General features: G+C 38.7%; 1 protein-coding gene across 5 annotated transcripts in view; it reads right to left on the bottom strand.

Annotated features, from left to right (window-relative positions):
• Positions 1–23,157, bottom strand: part of TNIK (TRAF2 and NCK interacting kinase) — a 460,339-nt gene that overhangs the window by 183,755 nt on the left and 253,427 nt on the right. For all 5 annotated transcript variants that reach the window (XM_055125449.1, XM_004618863.2, XM_055125450.1 and 2 more), the window contains one exon: positions 6,145–6,201. In XM_055125449.1, coding sequence (XP_054981424.1) covers positions 6,145–6,201 — 57 coding nt within the window. The remainder of the gene's footprint in view (positions 1–6,144; positions 6,202–23,157) is intronic.

The raw sequence follows: 23,157 nt of genomic DNA, 5'->3' as shown, positions 1-23,157 counted from the left end.
GATGCTATCTATTACTAAATTACTATTATCTACTACTAAATTACTATTAACTTTATTACTAAATGGATTAACTGTATTTAAAAAATTGGGAGTGGGGGGAAGCTATCTTAAGATTTCCACTTCAGGCCAAATGACCACTTAAAAAAATCCTTGATTTTACAGTATCTTTCATGAAGCACTACTGACTACTAAATTCATGAAAAAAAAAATTTCAAATTTAAAATGACATAATCCTCTATTTAATTGAAGACCTACAACAATGTGGCTAAGAGAACTTCAAAAATAGAATTCAAATGGTCAGGCTCTACCATTTTATAGCACTACTACAATGAGCATAATACTTTCTATGATTGCTTTTCTCATTGATAAATAGGATGATAACAGAATCTATTGCAGATCGCTGAATTATTCACTATATTAATTTATTATAAAATCAATTTATTAAATTATATTTATATATTAATATATATAAATAAATTATATTTATTTATTATAAAATTAATTTATTAAATTATAGAATTAATTTAGTGTAAATCAATATACACTAAATATCTGAAAATTATGATATCATAATAACTATCAGTAATAGTTACCATTATTATTGGTGGTGCTGTTATTAGCTGAAATATAAAATATGTATCTAGAGAGATAATTTAAGGACCAAGTACATAATTAACACAACTACTATAATGATAGCTCACAGTAATGCATTTTTCTGCCTTTGCCTATCTATAATTTTCCCACCACTTTGTCTAATACCCCCATTCCCTTGCCCTCCTTCACTTCCTCTTTATTTTCTCCCTCCCTCCCTCTCTCCCTCCCTCCCTCCCTTCCCTCCATCTCTCCCTCCCTCCCTTCCTTCCTTCCTTCCTTCCTTCCTTCCTTCCTTCCTTCCTTCCTTCCTTCCTTCCTTCCTTCCTTCCTTCCTTCCTTCCTTCCTTGTTTGAACCCTAGCCAGTTGTGATTATGAAATACTCATCCTTGTAGCTTGAGAGTCACTTCTGTTAGTGCTCAAGGAACCATCTGATGCTAGAACATTAAACAATCTCTTTGGCCCTCGCCTGGTTTCCTTTTAAGGAATCTTTCTCTTTTTTTAAATTTTATTGAATCACCATGAGATAGTTACAAGCTTTCATGTTTGGGTTACAATCTCACAATGATCAACACACATCCCTCCACCAGTGCACATTCTCCACCACCAATATCCTTGGTATACCCCCATTTCCCACCCCCCACTGCCTTTATGGCAGACAATATTCCCCATACTCTCTACTTTTGGGCATTATGGCTTGCAACACAGACACTGAGAGATCATCATGTTTGGCTCATTGTCTACTTTCAGCACACATCTCCCATCCCAACTGGTTCCTCCAGCCATTATCTTCTTAGTGATCCCTTCTTTATTCCATCTGTCTTCTCCCCTCCACTCATGAAGCAGTCTTCCAGCTATGGGGCAATCATCCTGACCCTTGTATCTATTGTCCTTGGGTGTCAGCCTCATATGATGTTATTCTATACTCCACAAATGAGAGTGCAGTCCTTCTATGTCTGTCCCTCTCTTTCTGACTCATTTCACTTAGCATGATACTCTCCATGTCTATCCAAATTTCATTACTTCATCTCTCCTAACAGCTGCGTAGTATTCCATTGTGTAGATGTACCCAAGTTTCTTTCTTCATACTCTCACCTCTGTGGTAGATCCTTTGGGTCAGACCCCAACCCAGGTATGGCTGAATTAAAGCAGGGATATGTTTGGGGACTGGAACTTGACTGAATATGGGCCACTGGTATTCATACTGGTGCTTTTACTGAGACTAATGATAATGTAGTATTTAGAACAGGGACATAGAGCAATGAAAGAAGACAGAGCTTAGAGAGATGAAATACCTAAATACATCATGCGACTTCCTGGATCCTACTGAGATGATGATGATGGTGAAGATCATGATGATGATGATTTGTTTTAAATCCATATTACAAGCCAGTAAAGCCTATGTAAATTTTCAGCTTCTGTCTGTTTTAGTAGGACTTTGGTACAACAATGCAAGTGTCCTGAATAATATTACAATTAGCAATTTAAAGGTGAAAGGTTAAGATCTTAAGTCATTATCTTTTTAATTTTTTATATAAATGTCAAGGTAGTATGAGAGGAATAGTTTATACCAGGAATTTCTCTTATCCAAATGAAGATGGGAATTATTTATGGGGTTGTTAGAGAATCATGATCACTTCATACTTGGTGGCCAGAAAGCATTAAATATTAAAACCTTGGAAAAGTGCTCCTCTGAGGCTCCAGCCAGAAATCCTAGAGCAGATTTAGGTATATGCATTTCTCAGGATACTCCGAACCACAGAGGTGGATAGTCTACTTTGAGAGTCTAGTTTTGCATAAATATTGTAAGCAAATCTAGGATATACAAATTCAACGGAGAAGAAATCCCCAGAAAGTGATGAAAAGAAGAAATTCCCAAACTTGTGATAGGAACTAAAAGAAGTTCAAAGAATGAGTCTGAGTTGAAGCAGTATTTCTGAAGCAAATATTGGCAAATTTGCAAGTATCTCAGTTCTAAAACCGGAAGGACATAAGCATTATATTTGGTTCTCTTTGTGGCTTTTTTCTACAAAAAAAAGGAATTGGTATAGAATATAAACAATAATTTAAAAATTGATATTGGGTTATGTGTTATCAGTTTCATTACAATAAACTATAGTGACTTTGCAGTAATCATAGCAAACAATTAACAAAGATGACCTTTGAGAATTCATCTCAGATTTAAACAGAGCAGCTATAATGAGCACAATTATAATAATTGGTGAGAAGCTTTTGCAGCATTCCATAATACACAAAAGACAATATGGCAAAATGAAATAGACTGTTTTCTGAGTGTACCACATGAGTTTCACAAAGGAAATCTTATGTTCACTATGATGTGTAAAGGGCTGAGAGAAAAGTCGTTTGCAGCCATATCAGATACCATGGGAAATAAGAAAGCCATTTCCTGAGTGTGTCTCCATATTTATCTGTGTTAGGGGTCACTGGTTACATAATGGTCAGTAATGTGCTTAAATCAGTAAAAGTATCTGTCCCTTTCAACAGGGGTTCCCCAAGAGAATTGAGTTGAAATACAAAAAAAGCATCCATTGTGTTCAATGGATTAAGTCTTTCATGCATGAGAAATGGTGTCAGCTTTATACCATTCTTGGAAAATTTAAGAAAAGTCATTTAAATCAGTTTTCTATAGGAATTAGTTGACTCTTCAAACTCAGTTTAGAAAAAGTAATTGTTACTCCTTACAGTGAAAATACTTACTCTGAGATAAATAAGTAAATATCTTTTCTGATACCAGCTGGGAATGTAGCTCAAAGGACAAGTGTACATTCCTTACTATGAAGGACTGAGTTTGATCTCTAGCACTACATGCCACAGAGCACTGTGGAGGAGGCCAAACCAAACCTGAACAAATCCAAAGTGTATGGCAATATTAGCAAGAAGTTATTTGACCAAATAGTCTTACAAATGGAACCTAGAGCGGTAGCTCACCAGGCATGCTTTCCATGCAAAAGGCCCAATGCCATCCCTGGCACAGCATGGTACCCTGAGCATGGCCAGGTATCTGTAAAAACTGCAATGTGTGGCCCCAAAATAATTTTTTAAATTCTCATAAATATAAGCAAAAAGAAGAAAATTATGTCGAATGCTCCCAAGTTATCAACAGATAACAGTACATCAACAGATAACTTTGTTTATAGTCATACATTCCAATTAATGATATCAGTGGAAACACCCTAAAGAAGAGAGAGAGTAAAAGGGAATGTGCCTGTCACAGAGGTGGAGTGGGGGAGGGTGGGGGGTGGGGGGATGGGAGGGATACTGGGAACATTGGTGGCAGAGAATGGGCACTGGTGGAGGGATGGGCACTCGATCATTGTATGACTGAAACGTAAGCACAAAAATTTGTAAGTCTGTAACTGTACCCCATGGTGATTCATTAAAAAATAAAAAATAGAAAAATGATGTCAGTGGAACTCAATTATATTTATTACATAAAAAATATAAATTCATTAAAAGAGTAACTTGGATTCCATCTACAACAATTTGGTGCTAAATGGTCAAGTGCATCATATTATATGAAGATTCTATTCTTTCAAGAAAAAAATATAGTAGTATTTTAGTAGAATTGCAAAAATAAATTTAGTTTTGTCTGTGGTGAGATTTTTGTGAAAGCTTTACACATTTATGATGGGTTTGTATATAGATACTTATAGTTACTTATCTTAATTTATGTATTAGATACTGTTAATTTGCCACACCATTATGCATTCATCCTCCATTGCAGACTAGTAGACCCTATGTTATTGGAAAATTAATGAAAAAAATATTATAGTTTTCAGCCTCTCTTGCAGGTAAATATAACAAAGAAAAGATGAAATAGAAAAGCTGTAAGTGGAAAGATATCCTTGGAAAGGCGTCTCCTTCAAAAATAGTTTCTACTTATACAACCTTACCTTTTAATTAATATTTTTAGAGGGGGGAGGCCTGCCAAAGAAGGTGATTCATATTAATTCAATACCTAATTGCATGATGGAAGTGACTTTAAATGTAATAGCTATACATTAGAATCATGGAGAAGAAAAATGAAACATCTTTCTACATCACCACATGGTTACCATATGTCCCTGGAGAAAAAACACAAGGAGAAAAAAAAAACATCCTATCACACACAAGACTTGGGTTTTGGATTTTCTATTAGGTTGAAGACTGTAAACCTAATTAATAAGATCTATATACACTTTCTTTTTCATGAAGTACACATGAATTGATGAACAAATAGGAACTAAATATAAGAACAGACTTTCAATGTCTGAAATGGAAATAATGTGTTTAGGATAAAATACTATTTGTAGTGATAATAGATACATGGGAACTGTATTTTTTACTGTCACAACTTTATTTAATTTGAAGAAGAACTCAGATCAGGGCAGAAGAGATGGTCAATGGGCTGAGAACACGCTCTGCATGTGAAAGTCCTGGGTTCTGAACCCAGCACTGGCACAGCCAGAAGCAACCATCCACACAGAGCCAAGAGCAGTCCACCAGCACTGCTGGGTGACAACGAAAAGAGAAATACAATGGACTAATAGGCAAGGAAAGAAAACAGTACAATGTGTGGTATAAGTGAAAATGAGAACAATTAATATTGTTAGCATGTCATAGAAATGTTAGCATGTCATATAAATTTACTTGTCAAATTTACTTTTCAGATATATAAATAACAAACTAGGCCAGAAAATGTATGGATTGAAGTCTGACAGCTGTACTGTGTGCCTTTCTTAGATGAATATTGGATCTTGATACTTTTATGTGACCCAGTCATTCTATTTACATTAAATAATTTACTTCTGGATTGAAAAAATAGTCTTTGGTCTTTTAGCTTTTCTGTGCAGCAGACGAGTCTTAGGAAAATTCCTATGACGATAGAAAATTATTAGGATGCTTTTGATGTTCAATGAGTCTTTTCAAGTCTTATTTTTACTCTGAACTCTTGAAAAAGCATTAAAATATTTTAAACAGAACAAGCAAAAAGGATTGAAAGCATTATATTGTATTTAAAATAAAGTCTGTTCCTTAGACTGCTTTTGATCATTCAAAAGGCAAAAATTTTGTTTCAGTGTTGCCTTCAGTAATAAGAATTTAATAATTATTGTGATTATTTGGTCAATAATGCTTTAGGGAAAGCAAATATTCAGGTTACAATTTCAGAGCTACACATCCCAGGTTTTCCATGGGGAAAATGGTAAGACCCATCTGTTTCAGAAAATCTCAGTATTATTATTTTAATACTTTCAAATCCCCATTCTATCTTCACATGCAGATAATGTTAGTTGTGTTCATATAAGCTATTGACAAACATTTTTCTAACTATATAAGGCTGTGTATAGATATCCACTTTAATAGAGTGATTTGCCCATTGTATTTTTAATCAGCTGATAAGTACTCTTGATTCTTTAAATCAAGCACAAGTGGTTAAATCCTTTCTTTTTTCAGGTGCTTAAGAAGATTTGATTTCTAGAAACTATTTTTTTATTAATAAGTTCTCTTTTATAAAGATACAGCTATTGAGATGCAAAATAAAGATACATTACCCCTGTGACATCCATAACCTTAATGGCTGCAAGCTGGCCTGTTTTGACATGACGACCCTGTGGAAAATAGAAAACCAAAAATATATTTTAGTTCTGATGAGTAATATTATTTAAGCTCCAACTGTATTCTATTGTCTACTTCAGCATTATAGTCTGTGTTCACTGGGGACAACAGATACAGATACATATACACAGAAATCTGAAAGGCTTTGAGGATCAATTTCAATTTAGCATTTATTTTGTAAAACATTTCCATCTCTATCCTTTGAGTTTCTTTTCACAAAGCTTGCCTAGCTAAATTGAAAAGAATAATATTAAAAAATTTGATTATTCCTCCTCTCAAAGTTGTTTGCGAAGAAGGTACCTATTTGCTGGGTAGAAAAAAATAACTTTTCTCTCAGAAAATATGCAGTACATGAAACACTTTTGTTATATTGAAAATTAAAATAGCCTGTAACAATCTTAATTGGATCTTATTCTACTATACTATTCATTTTAAATAGTTAATTTTAATTTATATCAAGGGTGCATAGTCTAAAATAAAACAGATAACAATCAATACAAATCTGTGACCAAGAAAATAGTTTTAAGCATAAACAGTGGCTTCCCTGAACTAAGCTTCTTCTGGACCCAAACTAAAGCATCAACCACAGAACTGAACCAGAGGAAAATGGGGTGTGTTGAGGAAGTGATTCCAGAAGGGAGGCTCTTTTTGTTTGCTGTTTGAAAAACTTTGACATCCGACTCTCAGAAAGTACCAAAGATGGCCTATACCCTTCACCTGTAAATGTATTCTATGCATGATTTCAAGTACACATTTTTTTCCATGACTGCTATTGGAGAGTATAATATAGTTACCAAGGTCACCTGGTAACTGATTTTAAGTATTAAACTAATACTTAAAAGCTAATTTTAAGTATTAAAATCCCTGCTTACAATACCTTAAGCAAGTTATACACTTTATAAGCTTCAGTTTACTAATCCAAAAATTTGAAATATTGCATTACTCATAGAATAGCAATGAGGATTACATGAGATCATGTACATAAGAACATGACAATGGCTGGCCCAAATTAGCTGTCAGCAGATGTTGGTGATCACAATTTATGTGTTAGTGTGTGCTGGATTACTTTAATTTTCAATCTCCCTTTTTAGGCTGTATATTCCATCATATTTGTGGTGCCTGGAATAGAATAGTGGGTTTTTATCCCATAAGGGGTGTGGCATGTCTATAAATGAACAATATCAGGCAACTGAAGCATGCTCACTTGAAGTTGGGTAGAAGTGATCATTTTTTTGTGTCCTTTCCCTCTCATACATCATATATATATATATATATATCAGCGTATTGCCTCTTTATAACCTGATTTTGATGTTGCTATCCTTACCTTTTGATTCCATTCTGTTCTTTTTGTTTCCCCCCATTTGGGAAAAGAACATCAAGATTGAAAAATTAAACCAGTTATCCAGTAGTATCACAGACAGCTCCTTAGGGCTAATTCAACTTTAAGGAAGTTAAGAGAGGGGAGTGGATTGTTATCAGAGAGTATTGAGTCACACATCCAGAGGCCAGTTCTTCCCCAGGATCTGCCCAGGACCAGCAGGCTAGCAAGGACTTGATATACAATCTATCCAGAATCTGAATTCTCCACCTGCACAAAGTTTGGAGATGTCTGGGGGTGATAGAATATGTATCATTTTTATCACAACCTTATTTTGTATGAAGGAGCCTTAGATCAATCCTTGCATTGACTGAGTGGAGAGAATATTGCTATTGCTAGTTACTGCTCTGGGGCCAGCAATGCTAGCTCTCTGCAGAGTACAGGTCAGTGCTACATGCACGAGAAACAGCAGCATTGTCCTCTGCTAACACCACTGCATGATGCCCAGGTCCCAAGAATTTGCAATGTGGTAATGGTGATCTCCTGAAAGAATCAATGACTTCTCTCTGGGACAGTAAAGTTTTAAAAATAAGGACCATCAATCATACTAAAAACAACAGGTGTTTCTCTATGAAAGCATTGATAAGGGGCTAGAGAACAAGTGCGGAGGGCGTGGTTTCTATTATAGATTTATCTAGAATACAGTTATTTACTCACTGGGAAATCACCCACTCTGCTGTGTGGCTTGCTTAGTGACCATACCCAGTGAGTCACACCGACGTAGTGCAGGCATGATGGTTAAGTGCTTGGGCTGGGTGATGTCAAGGTTATCAACAAATATGTTTTTGTTTCTACTATTTAATTAAATCCATGGCACCACTATTTTTACCCCCTTTATCCCTCCATTCACCCTCTGTTTTTGCTTCCTTTTAGACCTTTGTCTTTAAACTCATACATAACAGAGAAACAGTGCTTGATTTTCAGCTCCTTTTAGTTGGTTTGTTTTGGTGGTGTTCAGGGTTTATTTTGGCTCTGTGTTTGGGGATCACTCCTGGTGGGGCATAGGGTACCATATGGGGTACCAGGGATTGAACATGTGTTAGTCTGATGCAAGGCAAGTGTCCTGCCCTGTCCCAAAACAGGCAATAATTTTTTAATGAATAATTTGACACAAGGACACATCAGCATCTAATTCTTTCCGTCAGCAGTCTGTACTTGAGCTGATCTATCCCATAGTACTGGTCAAAGGCCAGAAATCAGACAAAATGCAGGTGATTCACTTTACGTTTCAAACACAAAGCACTGGGCAATTCTGAATTCAAAATTAAGTAATTAATTTCTGCTAATTTAAAAAACTTGGGATACATCATTTTATGTTTTGTGACTGCTGTAATAAAGGTAACACTGGGAAAACAAAAGGCTACTTATCCTCCATTTAAAATTTCACATTTAAACTAAATTACAGTCCTCAATGGGTCTGACAAATGACTGACTAATACACCTTGGGGATGGCATATGGATTTAGGTGAAATTCTAGAGGTGGAAAAATCAACAGCCTCCAGTTAGTATCAGATCAAGTCATCTGAGCTCTGAAACAAAGATTTGGGAGTTGTCACATTGAATGGGGACAGAGCATGTCTCAGGATGGAGGTCACCGAGCATGAATAGCCTTTTCCACCAGAGAATGTCAAATACAATTAGGATCTCAATGAAGGCTGAATTTAAGGGAATGGCCAGAGAGTTCACAAACTTAAGGATCATTACACACTTGAGGCATGCTCATTATTAGGACTGTGTTTAAAGAGACAACTTCATAAAATAACAAGTAAATTGAGTAGAAAGAGACCCTGAAGTGCCTAGACTAATCTCTCTCCATTTTATTTTTAGACACCAGGCTAAATCCTTAAAACTATCAAGGACTAAGCCCAAGAGATATTCATCTTTCTCCAGTTCCACTCCAGTCCTGTTCTTGACTTCAAGTTTCTTATCAATTACATCTTAAAATCAATTTTATATGCATATTTTCTTTGAGATATTGGATAACTTGAGTTAGATATCAAAACAATTCATTAGTTTTATGCAGATAATTTATCCTTTAAAAATTTTATTTCAATACAGGGCATTAGGGAGGATCTTATTACTATAGACAAATTTTGAAGTGTTGATTTAATATTATTCCTATTTAATGTGTTTCCATTTATGAGAGAATTAAATATAAACATAGATAATATCTCAACTTAGCTTTAAAAACATATTCAGCCCCAAACTAAAAGCTAAATTATGGTAAAAGTTAATTCCTAGGGGCCAGAGTGATGGAACAAAGATAAATTTCTAATCCTGCACACAGCTGACGTGGGTTCAATCACCAGCACTTGAGTCCTGCCAAGAGTGATCTCTGAATTCAGAACTTATTCAAAAATAAGCCTCGAGCACTAGCAGTTGTAGCCCCCAAACTGAACAAACAAAAAATAAATATAAGTAAATAAATAAATTTCCGAAGGAAGACAAAGGGTTAAATTTTTCTTCACACAAAAATAAGAGAACATGTTCTGTTAGATTGCAATTGCTGAGTCATTTCTTTAAAAACGGAACTAAGATTTTTTTCTACTAAATAATCAACAATAACACAAAGAACAGACTAAATCTAGAAAGCCAAGATTGATATTCTAGCAGGAACAAAGACTGATGTCAATCACAGCCTAAAGTATAAAAAAGCTGTCCACAAGGAAGGAGGAAAATCACACCTCCAAACTATGGAGGCTGGGGTCCCTCAGAGGCGGTGGCTGCTGTCCAGCTAGTCCTCAGATGCACCTACAACCCTATCCTGCTCCCTAGCTTCCTGCCATTTCCCCCACATTTGTTCCATAGAAAATAAATAACTCCACATTGAGGCGAAATCGAAATCACTCAAGGCTGATAGTCCCTTTACCTCCTCCAGAAATGAATGCCTGAGAAAAACAGTTTTGTCTGCTGGAATCATGAAGCCTTGGCGCTGCTTGTTATTGCTGATTTTTTTCCTAAGGAGCTAGCAGGAAGATGGCTTAGAGCTGCTAGCCTGAGGCTAGCCTGGGAGAGCAGGAGTTCTTTCATTTCTAGGTCAACCAAATCTATTTGTTTCCAGCAGAGCACACAGGCAAACTGGTGTTACAGAAAGAAAATGCAGACTCTCTATCCACCATCTTTATTGCTTTTTTTGTCCCAAGGACTTATACATGAGGAGAGTATTTTTAGGTTTTGGTCTTTGTATTTTTGCTTAAACTCTATCTTCTCTTTATTAAGGAAAACTTCTTTATTTGCCAAATTGCAAGTGAGTGCCCTGCCTTACTGAGCACTTCCACAACATCCAACATTAACTGTTCTGACCACAGCTGCTATTTTCAAAATGTGCATCACAAGAATCAAGGAAATATGAAAAATCATTCAGAGAAAAATCAGAGTGCAGAACATGTAATAATAGTAGCTGTTCTTTCAGGGATTAAATGTTCTAGTTAGATGTTTTACTCAGTCACTGTGTCTGTCCATTGTTCTCTCTTTCCCTCTGATATCATTGATGCTTCAGTGCACTTCCAAGATTTCCCCCTTCAAGACAGCTCTTTAATCAGGTACTCCTTGGAATTACCATCAGCCTTAAGGTATTGCCCAAGGTGTGCTCTCTACTAGAGAAACACAGCCAAATACAATGACTTGATGATAAAAAGGAGTACAAAGATGTCACTTTCTCATCTTAAACAGACATAATACTGAAGGGCTCTTTCAGCTCTTGACTTTGCCTCAGGATGAATGTGATCTTTGTTGACACTGAATTACAGTTAACCTTCTTCCTCAGCACAGTTATACTATTGCCACATATGTAAATTCTAAGAGTACCTCACAAAAATATCTGCCTAAATCCAGGTCTATTTCTTTTTTCTTTTTTTTTTTCCTTTTTGGGTCACAGCCAGCGATGCTCAGGGGTGACTCCTGGCTTTGCACTCGGGAATTACTCCTGGCGGTGCTTGAAGGGCCATATGGGATGCCGGGGATCGAACCCAGGTAGGCCGCGTGCAAGGCAAATGCCCTACCCGCTGTGCTATTGCTCCGGCCCCTCAAGGTCTATTTCTAAGGAACTCTACATTAGCTTGTTGGTGCCAGGAATGACTGAAGAAAGTAGACTGCAAGAGTGCCTGTCACTGAGAGCAGGTGGTACACCGGTGGCATCTGGCATTCCATTGAAGTGTCAACCTGAAAATGTTTGCTAATGGGAAACACAAATAATACAAAGCACAAGAATGCTATGATGAGCTCAATGATTCAGAGTTTTGAGGAGTCCGGAGGAAACATTTGTGTTTTTTAAAAGCATTTAGGTAGAAAGCTTTTGCTGAGTATCACTAAAGTACTGGGTAAGACCATGAAAAGTAGATTAATCATCAAATGAAAGCCATGTGTGAAAATCAAAAGTGAGGTGAGGTTAAACCCTGGGAATGTGTTCACTTTGTCAGTTATGCTGAGATTTGTGCACTGTGTACCAAAGAAAATAGCAGTTCTGTAGGCTCAGAAAGTTCAAGGGATTTGAAATTTTAAGCTTTCAAATACATCAATTTGAATTCCAGGTTTTAGGATCTCATTTCTTCTCAAACAAGATTTGTGTTGAAGACTCAATATTTTTCTTTACTATGCGAATTAATTCCTAGTGCTCATGGACCTGTTCTGCTCTTGGGCTTAGAAGATGAGAACATTTTAATGGCCCAAATTTCTGGTAGATGGACAAGCCATCAACTTGGAGAAAATCATGGTGACCTTATTTTCTCATGAACAAAATAAAGGTCATTCCAGCAGAGATACTTAGTCAGGGTAGAAAAGTAAAATATAAGAGTGAAATAGTTCACTTTCAACCTTTCCACTTTCAATCTTTAGACAGTATGTCAAGGAGGAGGAGTCGTCTCACTTCGACAAGGAAGAGTCTAAGTAGAATCTTATTGGAGTTGTTTCCATATTCATACTGAACAAATCGATTTAACCACCACAAAAGATTGACTTTACTTCTTCCCTTCAAGACCCAGGTACTCAGAATCTCTTTTCAGAAATTACTATGAACTAGAAAGAGCAGCCAGATCAAGGCATGATCCTTGCGTAAGTGTTGCTTGCTACCCAGAGGGAGCAGGTGGTGGGTGATATAGAGATATATGTAATTACTCCTTTTGTCACTTGTGAAAGTGAATCAATGTTGAATGTCTATGCCAGGTCCAAAGTACCCTTTAGGATTGGTAGGTTCCTTAAAACTGCGTTCAACTCTCTCCTCTGGAGGGAAATCGCCTTCTCTCAGTGTTGATGATGAAAAACTACCTCAAAACACTCCCTATATAAAAATTTATGTCCTCAGAATATCTTTCTTAGAGTAATCAATTAAAGGTTCTATCTATTGATTGACTAGTATGTGTATTCTCAGGCTTAATGAAAATATACATCTTTATACATAGGTTTTTGGGGGGAGCATTCCAGTGGTCTTTAGGGATCACTCCAGTGATATTCAGGGGATCAAGCCCAGGACTCTCTCATGCAAAGAATACTCTCTAGACCTTGGAGCTATCTGCCTGACTCTCAACCTGAACATCTGTAATCTGGTATAACAGTAGTCAGAAAAACTCTTGCCCTAACAGATAGACAAAATAACTAGGTCAGATATTGAGACAAATATTATATTCAATATTAGTGCCTCTCAAACTTTCTCCTAACTTGACCCCCTTCTCAAACCTCTTTTTTTCTGGTGCCCCTGCCCATTCTACTGGGTAGCCTTCTAGACTCATGCTGTGGCCTCTCATTCATGTGATTTTCAGTTCTGACCCCTGGGGGGATATTCTGAGGGCCTACAGAGAGCCTTAAGTTTTCAGGTTAAGAAACATTGCTCTAAATAAAGACAACAGCATGTCTAAAGGTCCTGTACCATGGTTAGTAGAGTCTTTAAGTAACCAAAACCAGGTAAGGATTGCTCGAGAGCACATGTCTGTCAAGCTCATGCAGGGTCACTTTGAGTTCTGTCTTTCCTGAAGGCCAATGTGAAACCATTGAAGGCTTAAATAAAGGGTGTAACACTTTAAGTTTTCATTTTAAAAGATCACTCGAGGGCAAGGCCCCAATATAGAAAAATGGAAAGAATCATGGGCATATAGCCTTTATAATTCTCCTTCCATATTCAGTTGAGAGATGAAGGCAATTGGTCTAGGGTGGAGTTAATAGAAAAACTGAGAAGTAGGTAGAGATGAGAGATAGTCAGGAGGTCAAATCAAGAGGATTTTGGAATGCATCAAATGTCTGTTTACCCCAAGCTTCCTTCCCACAGTGTTTGGCACAGTAAGGACTCAATGAGCATTTGCCAAATAATGGACTGAATGAAGTAGTAAGATTTGAGGCTGTATTTCAGGTTCTTGGCCAACAGCATCCATATGTCCATATCAAATTTTTCCCAACCTGCACATTTCTATCCAGTTACAAAGACTATAGGAGCAGATGGATTGGGGCTGCATGCCAAGATTATAAGCAATTTATCCATTAATAAGAAGTTGGAAGATAAATATAATAGATGAAGTTCTTTGAAACTGCAATCGAGGACAATCTATTTTCCCTTTCCACAAGATCACAGAGAACCCAGAAAATTGTGTAAGCTTTCCCTCTCATATAAGGAAGGGGAGCACTGATTTCCCACTCACAGTTCAGATGAAAGCACAGTTAAGAAACCTATCTGATTCTTGTTGGAAATGCTCCTTTTCTTTGACATAACACATCTTGAGGTAAAGCGGTTGACTAGACAATTTTATAAATTGTCGAGGATCCAAAGATCCTTGTGATCAAGAAACACAAATGTTCTATAGAATATGCCTGGCACAGAATCTACACCAAAGGTTTCCCCAGGTGAAATGGGGCTGCCATTTGCTTTGGCCCACATGTGCCAGCCAGAACTTACAAAATCCTGCCCTCAGGTGAACCAGTCACCTCTGCTCCCAGACTGGTGGCAAAGATAAGAGGGGTATACAAGCGGGACAATTTCCAAGCAAATGTTCTCCTTCTTAACATTCACTGTGAATTCTTCTGCTTGGCACATCTGAGAGGGAGGAAATGGATTGCTTTCAAGATGGTTCGGGATCTCACCAACAGAGTGGTGCTGAGGCTTACACACAGACATAAGAATAAGGAAGGAAAGACGGATGTGCTGCATTTTTCTTTGTTAGAAACAATTCTTTCAGTCTTCGTGGCTGCCAGTTTGGCTCAGTTTATAAATCAAAATGGATGATTAAAGGGGGAAAAATCAAGTAGTCGCAATTTGGAGCAGACAATAGTTAATGTATGCAGTCTCTATGGCAGGGAGCCCAATGCCTGTACCCAGGAAAGGCATGCACAGCTGACGTGACAGCAGTGACAAGGCAGACAGGCTGTGGGTGGGGTGATGAGAGCTCAAAAAAGTAGCAGAACCAGTCTCTTGGCCATGGCCTTAAGCCAAGAAAGAACATATTTCCGAGTAACCTCCTCTCTCCACTCTGAAAATGAGCATAAAATCCAAGATCTGACTGGCTCCCATCTAATTCATACCACAGAATCACCACAATCATTTGTGGCTTTCAGACATTATTTTCCAAGTAAACTAAACCTGCTAGAGGGAGGGGTTCAGAAGAAGGAGAGAGAATAGACATATACAACCAACTCCCCCAAGCCACAGCCTGCTCTGCCTGCTTCTGAGGTGGGGAGGCACCTGGAGCTACAGCTGGTTCCTGGCTCAGAACAGGATAAAATACGTACCAACTTCCATAAAATGGGGGAAAATTGGGCTGGAGCGATAGCACAGCGCGCAGGGCATTTGCCTTGCACGAGGCCGACACGGGTTCGATTCCCAGCATCCCATATGGTCGCCCCGAGCACCGCTAGGAGTAATTCCTGAGTGCAGAGCCAGGAGTAATCCCTAAGCATCGCTGGGTGTGACCCAAAAAGCAAAAAAAAAAAAAAAAAAAATGGGGGGAAAATTACCACAAATAGTGTATTTTCAGAAAGTCAAAAGTATAGCACTGTTTCTTTAAGAATGTGGTGGAGGACTCGAGAGATAGTATAGTGGGTAGAGCATTTGCCTGGCAAGTAGCCTCACGTGTTCAATCCCGGGCACCCCATATAATTTTTCCAGCCAACCAGGAGTGAGCCCTGACCTCTGAACTAAGAAAAATCCCTGAGCACAGACTAGTGTTTCACCCTCCTAAACAGAAGAATGGGGATGGAATTAAAATTTGTCTGAAATATTCTTAAATTTTAGAAATGTAAACCACCTTCTGTTGGTTCCCATCAGTCGTTTTTCACTGAGGGTGACTGGATGTGATTTTTTTTTACTATGAAATTTAAAGTACACGTGTTTTTGGATTCCTACATTGTACGCTAGGTCAGTATGTTGATAGGGCACTGATTCTATGAAGGACCACAGATAAATCGAAGTTGATGCTGTTGGTAGAAGATTAATCATCACAGCGGAACACTCAGTTGTTCACAAGAACCAGCAGGAATGTTCTGGAACCCACTTCTCTCTCCTTTGATTTCCATTTATCCCTAACACTTTGATTGCAGTAGGCTCAAGCACATAGCTTCTACACACTAGAACCAGAAGCTCCTCAGAGATTGAAACTCAGCTTAAGGTCTGTTTAATCCCCTCACATTGCCTAGAACAGCATCTTGTAAAGAGCAGGTGCTAAATTACACCAGGAAACATGAAACTTCTAGACGTAATGAATCTTGTAAGCAGCCTCAAATCACAGTGAGTGGAAAGATGCCAGGGATACATCAGGGGCTTAACTTGGGAAATGATAGATAGAATTGGGGAAGTGCTATATTAAGAGTAGCAGAAATTTTTCTTTTTATAAAGACAGCCTTAAGAACAACTAACCGTAGCCAGTTTGGAGGGAAACATTTCATATCTGGGGGTGTGGGAGAGCGCTCAGAGATGAGATGCATGTGTTGTATGTAGTCCTGAGTTTGATGTCTTACACCACATACTCACCTCCTCAGCCCTGGGCCAGCATCATTGACTAGCCCGAGCATCACCAAGGGTAGACCCCCAGCACTGCTGAGGTAGCCCCTCTGTTTATGAGAGCCATGTGGTCTGATATGAGCTTTCTGTTCATGAAAGTTTTGCTCTTGCTTTTCCAAGGGCGCTAACTGGGTTACTGGCTTGAGCTCTGGAGACCGGAAGTAACATGAGATTCCTGCATTCACAATCTGGGTTTAGCTGAGCAAAGGGACAGGGAGACAGACGTGGCAACAGAACAGCAAGGCCCAGGTATCACCCCACTCAATTGCCTCCATTTTACCCCCCTTTTTCTGGAAGAATACAAACTTGGGGCAGGGAAGATCCAGCAGTTCTTGGAGGAGAGCAGCTCATCTTTCCAGATTTGGAATCAGTAACTCCGTCTGTACAAACTACTTTATGGACATCTCTGTCTTTCCCCTGAGGACCGCTGGCTGACCCTTGGCTTACTCCATCCCATCTTCCAGCTGTGGATGAGAAAGATATATGATGGCTGCTCTCCAGGCTCTGCACAAGGTAGTCAATTACAGCCCAACACTGGCTTCTCTGGCTGGAGATTTATCACCTCCTTGTGGGGACTGGGAGGGGCTGGCTTTGCATCAGGAGGTATCAGAGACAAGGGGGACAGAGAGAAATAATAATAATAAAGGACAGTGCTGCATTTCATTTCACAAAATTTATGGCTTCAACAGGAAGCTGGTCAACTCACAGAGGTGTCTGGGTCATTTAATAACAGAACATCTGTGGTGGCAACATGAGCTGGTCTCAAAACTTGCAGCTGTTCAGGAAGAGAGACGACCTCAAGGTGTCACCAGCAAAAAGCAGAAGGAAAGGATCGCCATGTTACCAGCTATAATTCTTTGGGCTGCGAGAACAGAAATAAGAACCCCTTGGACTCTGTCAGCACTTATGATGAATCAACCCATTCCCATTGGTCCTCAAACCTCCACAAGCTCTAATTAAAACAAAAGAAATGTCAGCAGGAGAAGCACTGTAATATAATTAGGGCCCACCAAATCTAAAGCAATATGGGAGGTGGGGTGGAGGGGACAGGTAACAAAAGGGAAGCTTTCAAGCTCCTACTGAATCCCTACTCTGTTGCTGACACAAAAATCAATTTCAATAGGCTTTAGCTGTATCTGAACAGGAACATAGGCGACAGATTAAATTTAGTGAGCAATTTACTGAGTCATAATGATTCCATGGGGGGGAGGGGAAGGACTACAGTGAGACTCCTTACCAACTGCCTCCTCTACGTGAACACTACAGGAACATGTGCATGTATGTAGACGATAGAGCAGTAGATGTAGACAATAGAGCAGTAGATCCAGAGAGAGCTCCAGGTGGATAGATGAAGGAGATGGAACTTGAAACAACTACTATGTATTTTCCTCAACAAAATACAAACTCTCTACTTCATATTCTTTAAGGAATAATTTTGACTCTATCCCTAGGAAGTGTTTGAAAGATATCTGGAGACATTTTTTGGTTGTCAAGAATGTTGTTACTAAACCCAAAACGAGAGAGAACAAAAGGGAATGCCCTGCTGTAGAGGTAGGGTGGGGGTTGGGGGATGATGTGGGGGTGGCGGGAGGGATACTGGGATCATTGGTGTGAATAGGCACTGGTGGCGGGATGGGTAAATGATCAGTGTATGAGTGAAATGCAAGCACAAAAGTTTGTAAGTTTGTAACTGTACCTCACGATAATTTACTAATAAAAATAAATAAATAAGTAAATAAAATAAAGAATTTTGTTACTGGATATGTAGTGGGGCAAAGTCAGAGGCACCTTCTACAATGCACAGGCCTTTGATTTTCTACACCAAAGAATAACTGGGCCCAAATGCCTCTAGAACCAAGATGAGAAAACCTACTTTAAAAGGACTTGAGATTTAGCAGGTGCTCAGTGAAAGGACAAAAGGTGAGATTAAATGTTTCATTCCCCGGGGACAAGATTGAAGAGTAAAAGACAGTGCCTTGACCTCAGGTATCCCCATGGGTGCACTGAAGGGCAAAATGGAGGCGGCACTTTTACTTTGTTTGGCAACACCTTTAGGGAAGGGCATATTTTTTTAATACTGATAGCCAAGGTCTCTTAGAAGATACCCACGGTCTATGAGGCTACTTTATTTCTTTTTTATTTATTTTGCTTTGTTTTGTGGCCCCACACCCTGACGGTTTACTTCTGATGCTCAGTGTTTACTTCAGGCGCTGTGCTCAGGAGTCACTCCTGGTCGGCCTGGGAAGGAACCTACGTGATACTGGAGCTAGGACCTGAAGGACCGGGTACAAGGCAAAAGCCCTATTCACTGTATGCTTCAGTTCCTAATTCAATATTTTTGTTTAAGGCACTGTGATTTATAATATTGTTAATGATAGTGTTTCATGTCTACAACATTCAAGACCACACACTTCATCAGAGTGCCGGCTTTCTTCCCCCATTGTCTCAGGTCCCCTCATATCTATCTCCTGACACCCTCACACCCCCTGTGCTCTTGATAAGCTTGGTTCTGAAGACCAGTTCTACCCTCTCACTCTCCCATTCACAGATAGGCCATCTATAATTCTTGTTTGATCAACATATACGGCATCCCATCACTTATGAAGCTACTATCCCTGTAGCTTCCCTCTGTATAAGACACAAATCCCAAGTCTCTCACATCTCCCCATTAAGCCTCATTTAGCTGAAAAACAAAACAAAGCAGAATTGGGCTATACTAAATTTCTTTTCGCTGTTGGGGCTCAGACGCACACATGCCTCCTTTCATTTCTCAGACATGTCTTCTTAACTGTCCAGAGTGTGGTTCAGTGCAAGCAGAAGTACATTCTTTCCCTCTTCTCAAGGTTTAGTTCTAACTGGCACCTGAGTCATTCATATTTTAAAATTAAAATATGGATCATGAGGGAGCTTTAGCGTGAAAACATAAGGCCTTATAAGAAGAGAAGAAAAAGAGCTGCCTTATCTAATGCTGAGTTCTTCAAATGAAGGAATACAGAATCTTGCTATTGCTGTTTATGCTTATAAGGAGAAAATAAGGAATCAAAATCCAAGTGGTTTAGAAGGATTACCATGAGATACAATGTTTTCTATCAGTGACAGCGATGACCACCCTTTAAGTACTCACCCGTGGAAGAACCTAGATATCTTTACAGTAAACAGACAGCAGCATCCGAGGGCAGATGCTCCACACAGATGAGGGCAATGATCATGGCCGAGTCACACAGCCTCTTGTGGCATAGAGGATCCAGCATCTCACGAGGCTGAGATCTACCCTCCACCCTCCAAGCCTTTTTGTCAGCACACACTACATTAGCGATTGTGCTTTCCAAGCAAATCGTTGTTTTGGGTAGGAGGGTGGAAGGACAAAAAGGACATTGAAAACTGAAAAAACTAATTTTGTAAATGCAGGAGGTTCTTACATATTCATGATCTTTCAGAGTGGTGGCCAGTTCAGACTGCAGTTACTTATCAGCAAGTATCGCTATCTCGTGAAGCTAGACACTGAGAGTAGGCATTCACGCCATTCTCAGAGCCCTACCCCGTTCTTCAGGACAGGAATGCTGAGAACACTCATACCTGAAATCCTGGAGGAGGGGAAATGGGCAAATTCTGATGACACGTTGAGAAAAATTAGTCTCTGAAGTAAAATAACGAGCCCTTAGTTCTGGGCAGGCCAGAATGGACAGGTGGTTAGCTGATTGATAAACACATTGATTTGCAGCTAAATTTAGCTGCAAACCAAGGGTGACTGCAAACCAAGGGTGACCTGTCAGGAAGATTTCTCTCAAGGAGGATGAGACTTCCCTGTCTCCAGTGGAATTATTCTCCTCCCCTACATTCCCATGAATCCCAGTTCGATGAATCATGAAATGGGAATGTGACAAGGGCAAGTGATGCTTTTTCTGACAAACTTCTCAAATATTGATCTCCTCTAGTCTAGATTAGAACTATCAATCTAAGCTGGAGCTTTCTGAGGCCCCCCACAGGGGAATCTAAGAGTAAAGAGGAGATACTTCGTGGGAAGATGGGAGATCTGTACCGAGTGACTTGCACTGGGTGATTAGTTTGGGGCTGTGGCTTCATCATCTGTAAAACGTGTATCAGATAATTCACTGACTCCATTGTCATAAGATTGGATTTATATTTATATATATGAATAATCTACAGTTTAGATACATTTTGTTACTTATATGAACACTTGGCATTGTGCTTGGTATGACAGTGTCTTTAATGTAGCTCTGAGGTTGCATTTCTGACCTTACTCCCTAGCTCATCACATCCATGGCACAGCGCGGGTCTTTCTTCCTTTCCTCCAGCATGCCAGTGTGGGGACTTCTCCTTTTTCTTCCTTGTGCTGCACCCCGCCACCGCCCACCTTCACAGTCTCCTCATAGGTTACCCTCTCCGGGATCATTCCCTGGCCACACCCGCTAAGATATCAATCCCACTCTTACACTAACTCTCCTTTTTATTAACAAACCCAAATCTTGTTATTGTGAATACTGGACATCTATCACTCTTGAACTGAAGTATGGAGTGGGCGGGCACTTCTTGCCTTGCTTGCTACTGATGCTTCAGCAGGCCAGAGCTGCAAAGTGGGCACTCAGCAAATATGCACTATAGGAATCCACAACTTCACAGGAAACATTTTTTAAAGTTCATCTTATCGTTCACTTTTAAAAGTTCAGAGCACCTTTAGCTTGAAGGCTAACAAATCTGATATAACAAGTATCATCATAAAATAGGAAAAAAAGTAAAACATTTCTTTCACAGGTGATATGCTGTACTTTCAAATTGCTTTTAACAAACTGAAGGAATTTACTACTTTCTTCTTTCTAAATTCTATTTAAAATTCTTCCCTAAAACTTAAAGGATAAAGACAAATATAAAATCAAAACATCTGACAATCAGAGTATATTTTTAAGAAGACTTTTAAAAGAAGAATTACTTGTATGATTACAGATAACTAATTTTTAATATTAAAAACATGGATTAAGAAGGAATGTGCTTGTCACAGAGACAGGGGGTGAGAAGGGGTGGCGAGAGGGATATTGGGAACATTGGTGGTGGAGAATGAGCACTGGTGGAGGGATGGGTACTTGATCATTGTATGACTGACATGTAATCACAGAAGTTTGTAAGTCTGTATCTGTATCTCATAGTGATTAATTTAATAAAAGGAGAGAGAGAGGAGAGAGAGAAAGAGAGAGAGAGGAAAAGTTTCTATAGAGGCAGGCAGGAGGGGGGGATGGTGGGTGGGAGGGCAACAGGACACTGTTGGTGGGAAATAAATGAACACTGGTGAAGGGATATTTGCTGGAACATTATATGACTGAAACCCAATCATGAACAAGTTTGAAGAACAACTTTGTAACTGTATATCTCATGATGATTAAATTTAAAACTAAGAACATTCAAATATTTTAAAAAAGAAGTTAGATAAGAGAACTGAAAAGCTATCAAGTATGGAAGATGAATACATATCTAAATTATATCTTTGCTATCAGTAGCCAGCAGGTGAACTTTACACCTAGCAATTAAGAATAGGGCTGTGCTTCCTGAACTAGAAAACATTTGATAACCTTTCCTTAGCATAACTTCAGAAAGAAGAATCTAACAACTTTTAGATTTCACTCACTTGATGTTACGTGGAACAAGGAATGAAGACCTGCCTTTCCTTCCTACTCGTTTTCATTTCCATACAGGCATGAGGCCAAACTCCCAAATATAAAGTCAAATTTAAACATAATTGCAAGGACCTAATTTATATCATGCTGGGCCTTAGATCCTACTTCATATAAAATTATTTATTTCTTAGGTATTTAGTCTAGCTACGTTGTATTTGTAATATTGATGTTTTATGTCATCAATGTACTCAATTTTAGAAAAGGGGTGAAAAACAAGTGTAAACAGTGCTCACTTAAGTAAACTACTGAATTGAGAATTTTTTATGCAAATGCACTCCATACTGTCTCATGAACTCCAAGCTAGAAAATTTATCAAGATATCTTAGATTAATAGATATCAGGATATAATTATTTATTATTTTCATGTATTTATTTCTTTATTTTTGGGCCAAATGCAGCGGTGCTCAGGGCTTACTGCTAGCTCTGCAGTCAGGAATCATTCCTGGCAGGACTCAGGGGACCATAAAAGACACTGGGATCGAACCTAGATTCGCTGCATGCCAGGCAAATGCCATATCGGATGTACTATCACTCTGAACCCTTTAAAACTTGCATCCTTTTTGTTATATTTTGTTTTGGTTTGGTTTTTGGGCTACACCTGGAAGTGCTCAGGGATTCTCCTGACTCTGCACTCAGGAATTACTCCTGGTGATGCTCAGCAGACCCTATGAAATGCCACGGATGGAACCCACGTGGGCTATGTGCAAGGCAAGTACCTCTGTACTATTTCTCTAGCCAGAGCTATAATGATTTAATGATAGTAATAACATAATATATTAATTTTTGAACATTGATGTATAGTCAATTTTTACAGGATTTTTGAAAATATGTAGTTAACCAATGCTAAAACGTTTGGATTATTATTTTTAAACTCATATTCAATTTGTATTTTTTACTACAAATAAAAATA

This window comes from Sorex araneus, chromosome 2 (assembly GCF_027595985.1).
Source record: "Sorex araneus isolate mSorAra2 chromosome 2, mSorAra2.pri, whole genome shotgun sequence".
NCBI classification, from domain to species: Eukaryota; Metazoa; Chordata; class Mammalia; order Eulipotyphla; family Soricidae; genus Sorex; species Sorex araneus.
The sequence above is the reverse complement of the archived record's forward strand: the minus strand, read 5'-3'. Positions and strand labels throughout refer to the sequence as shown.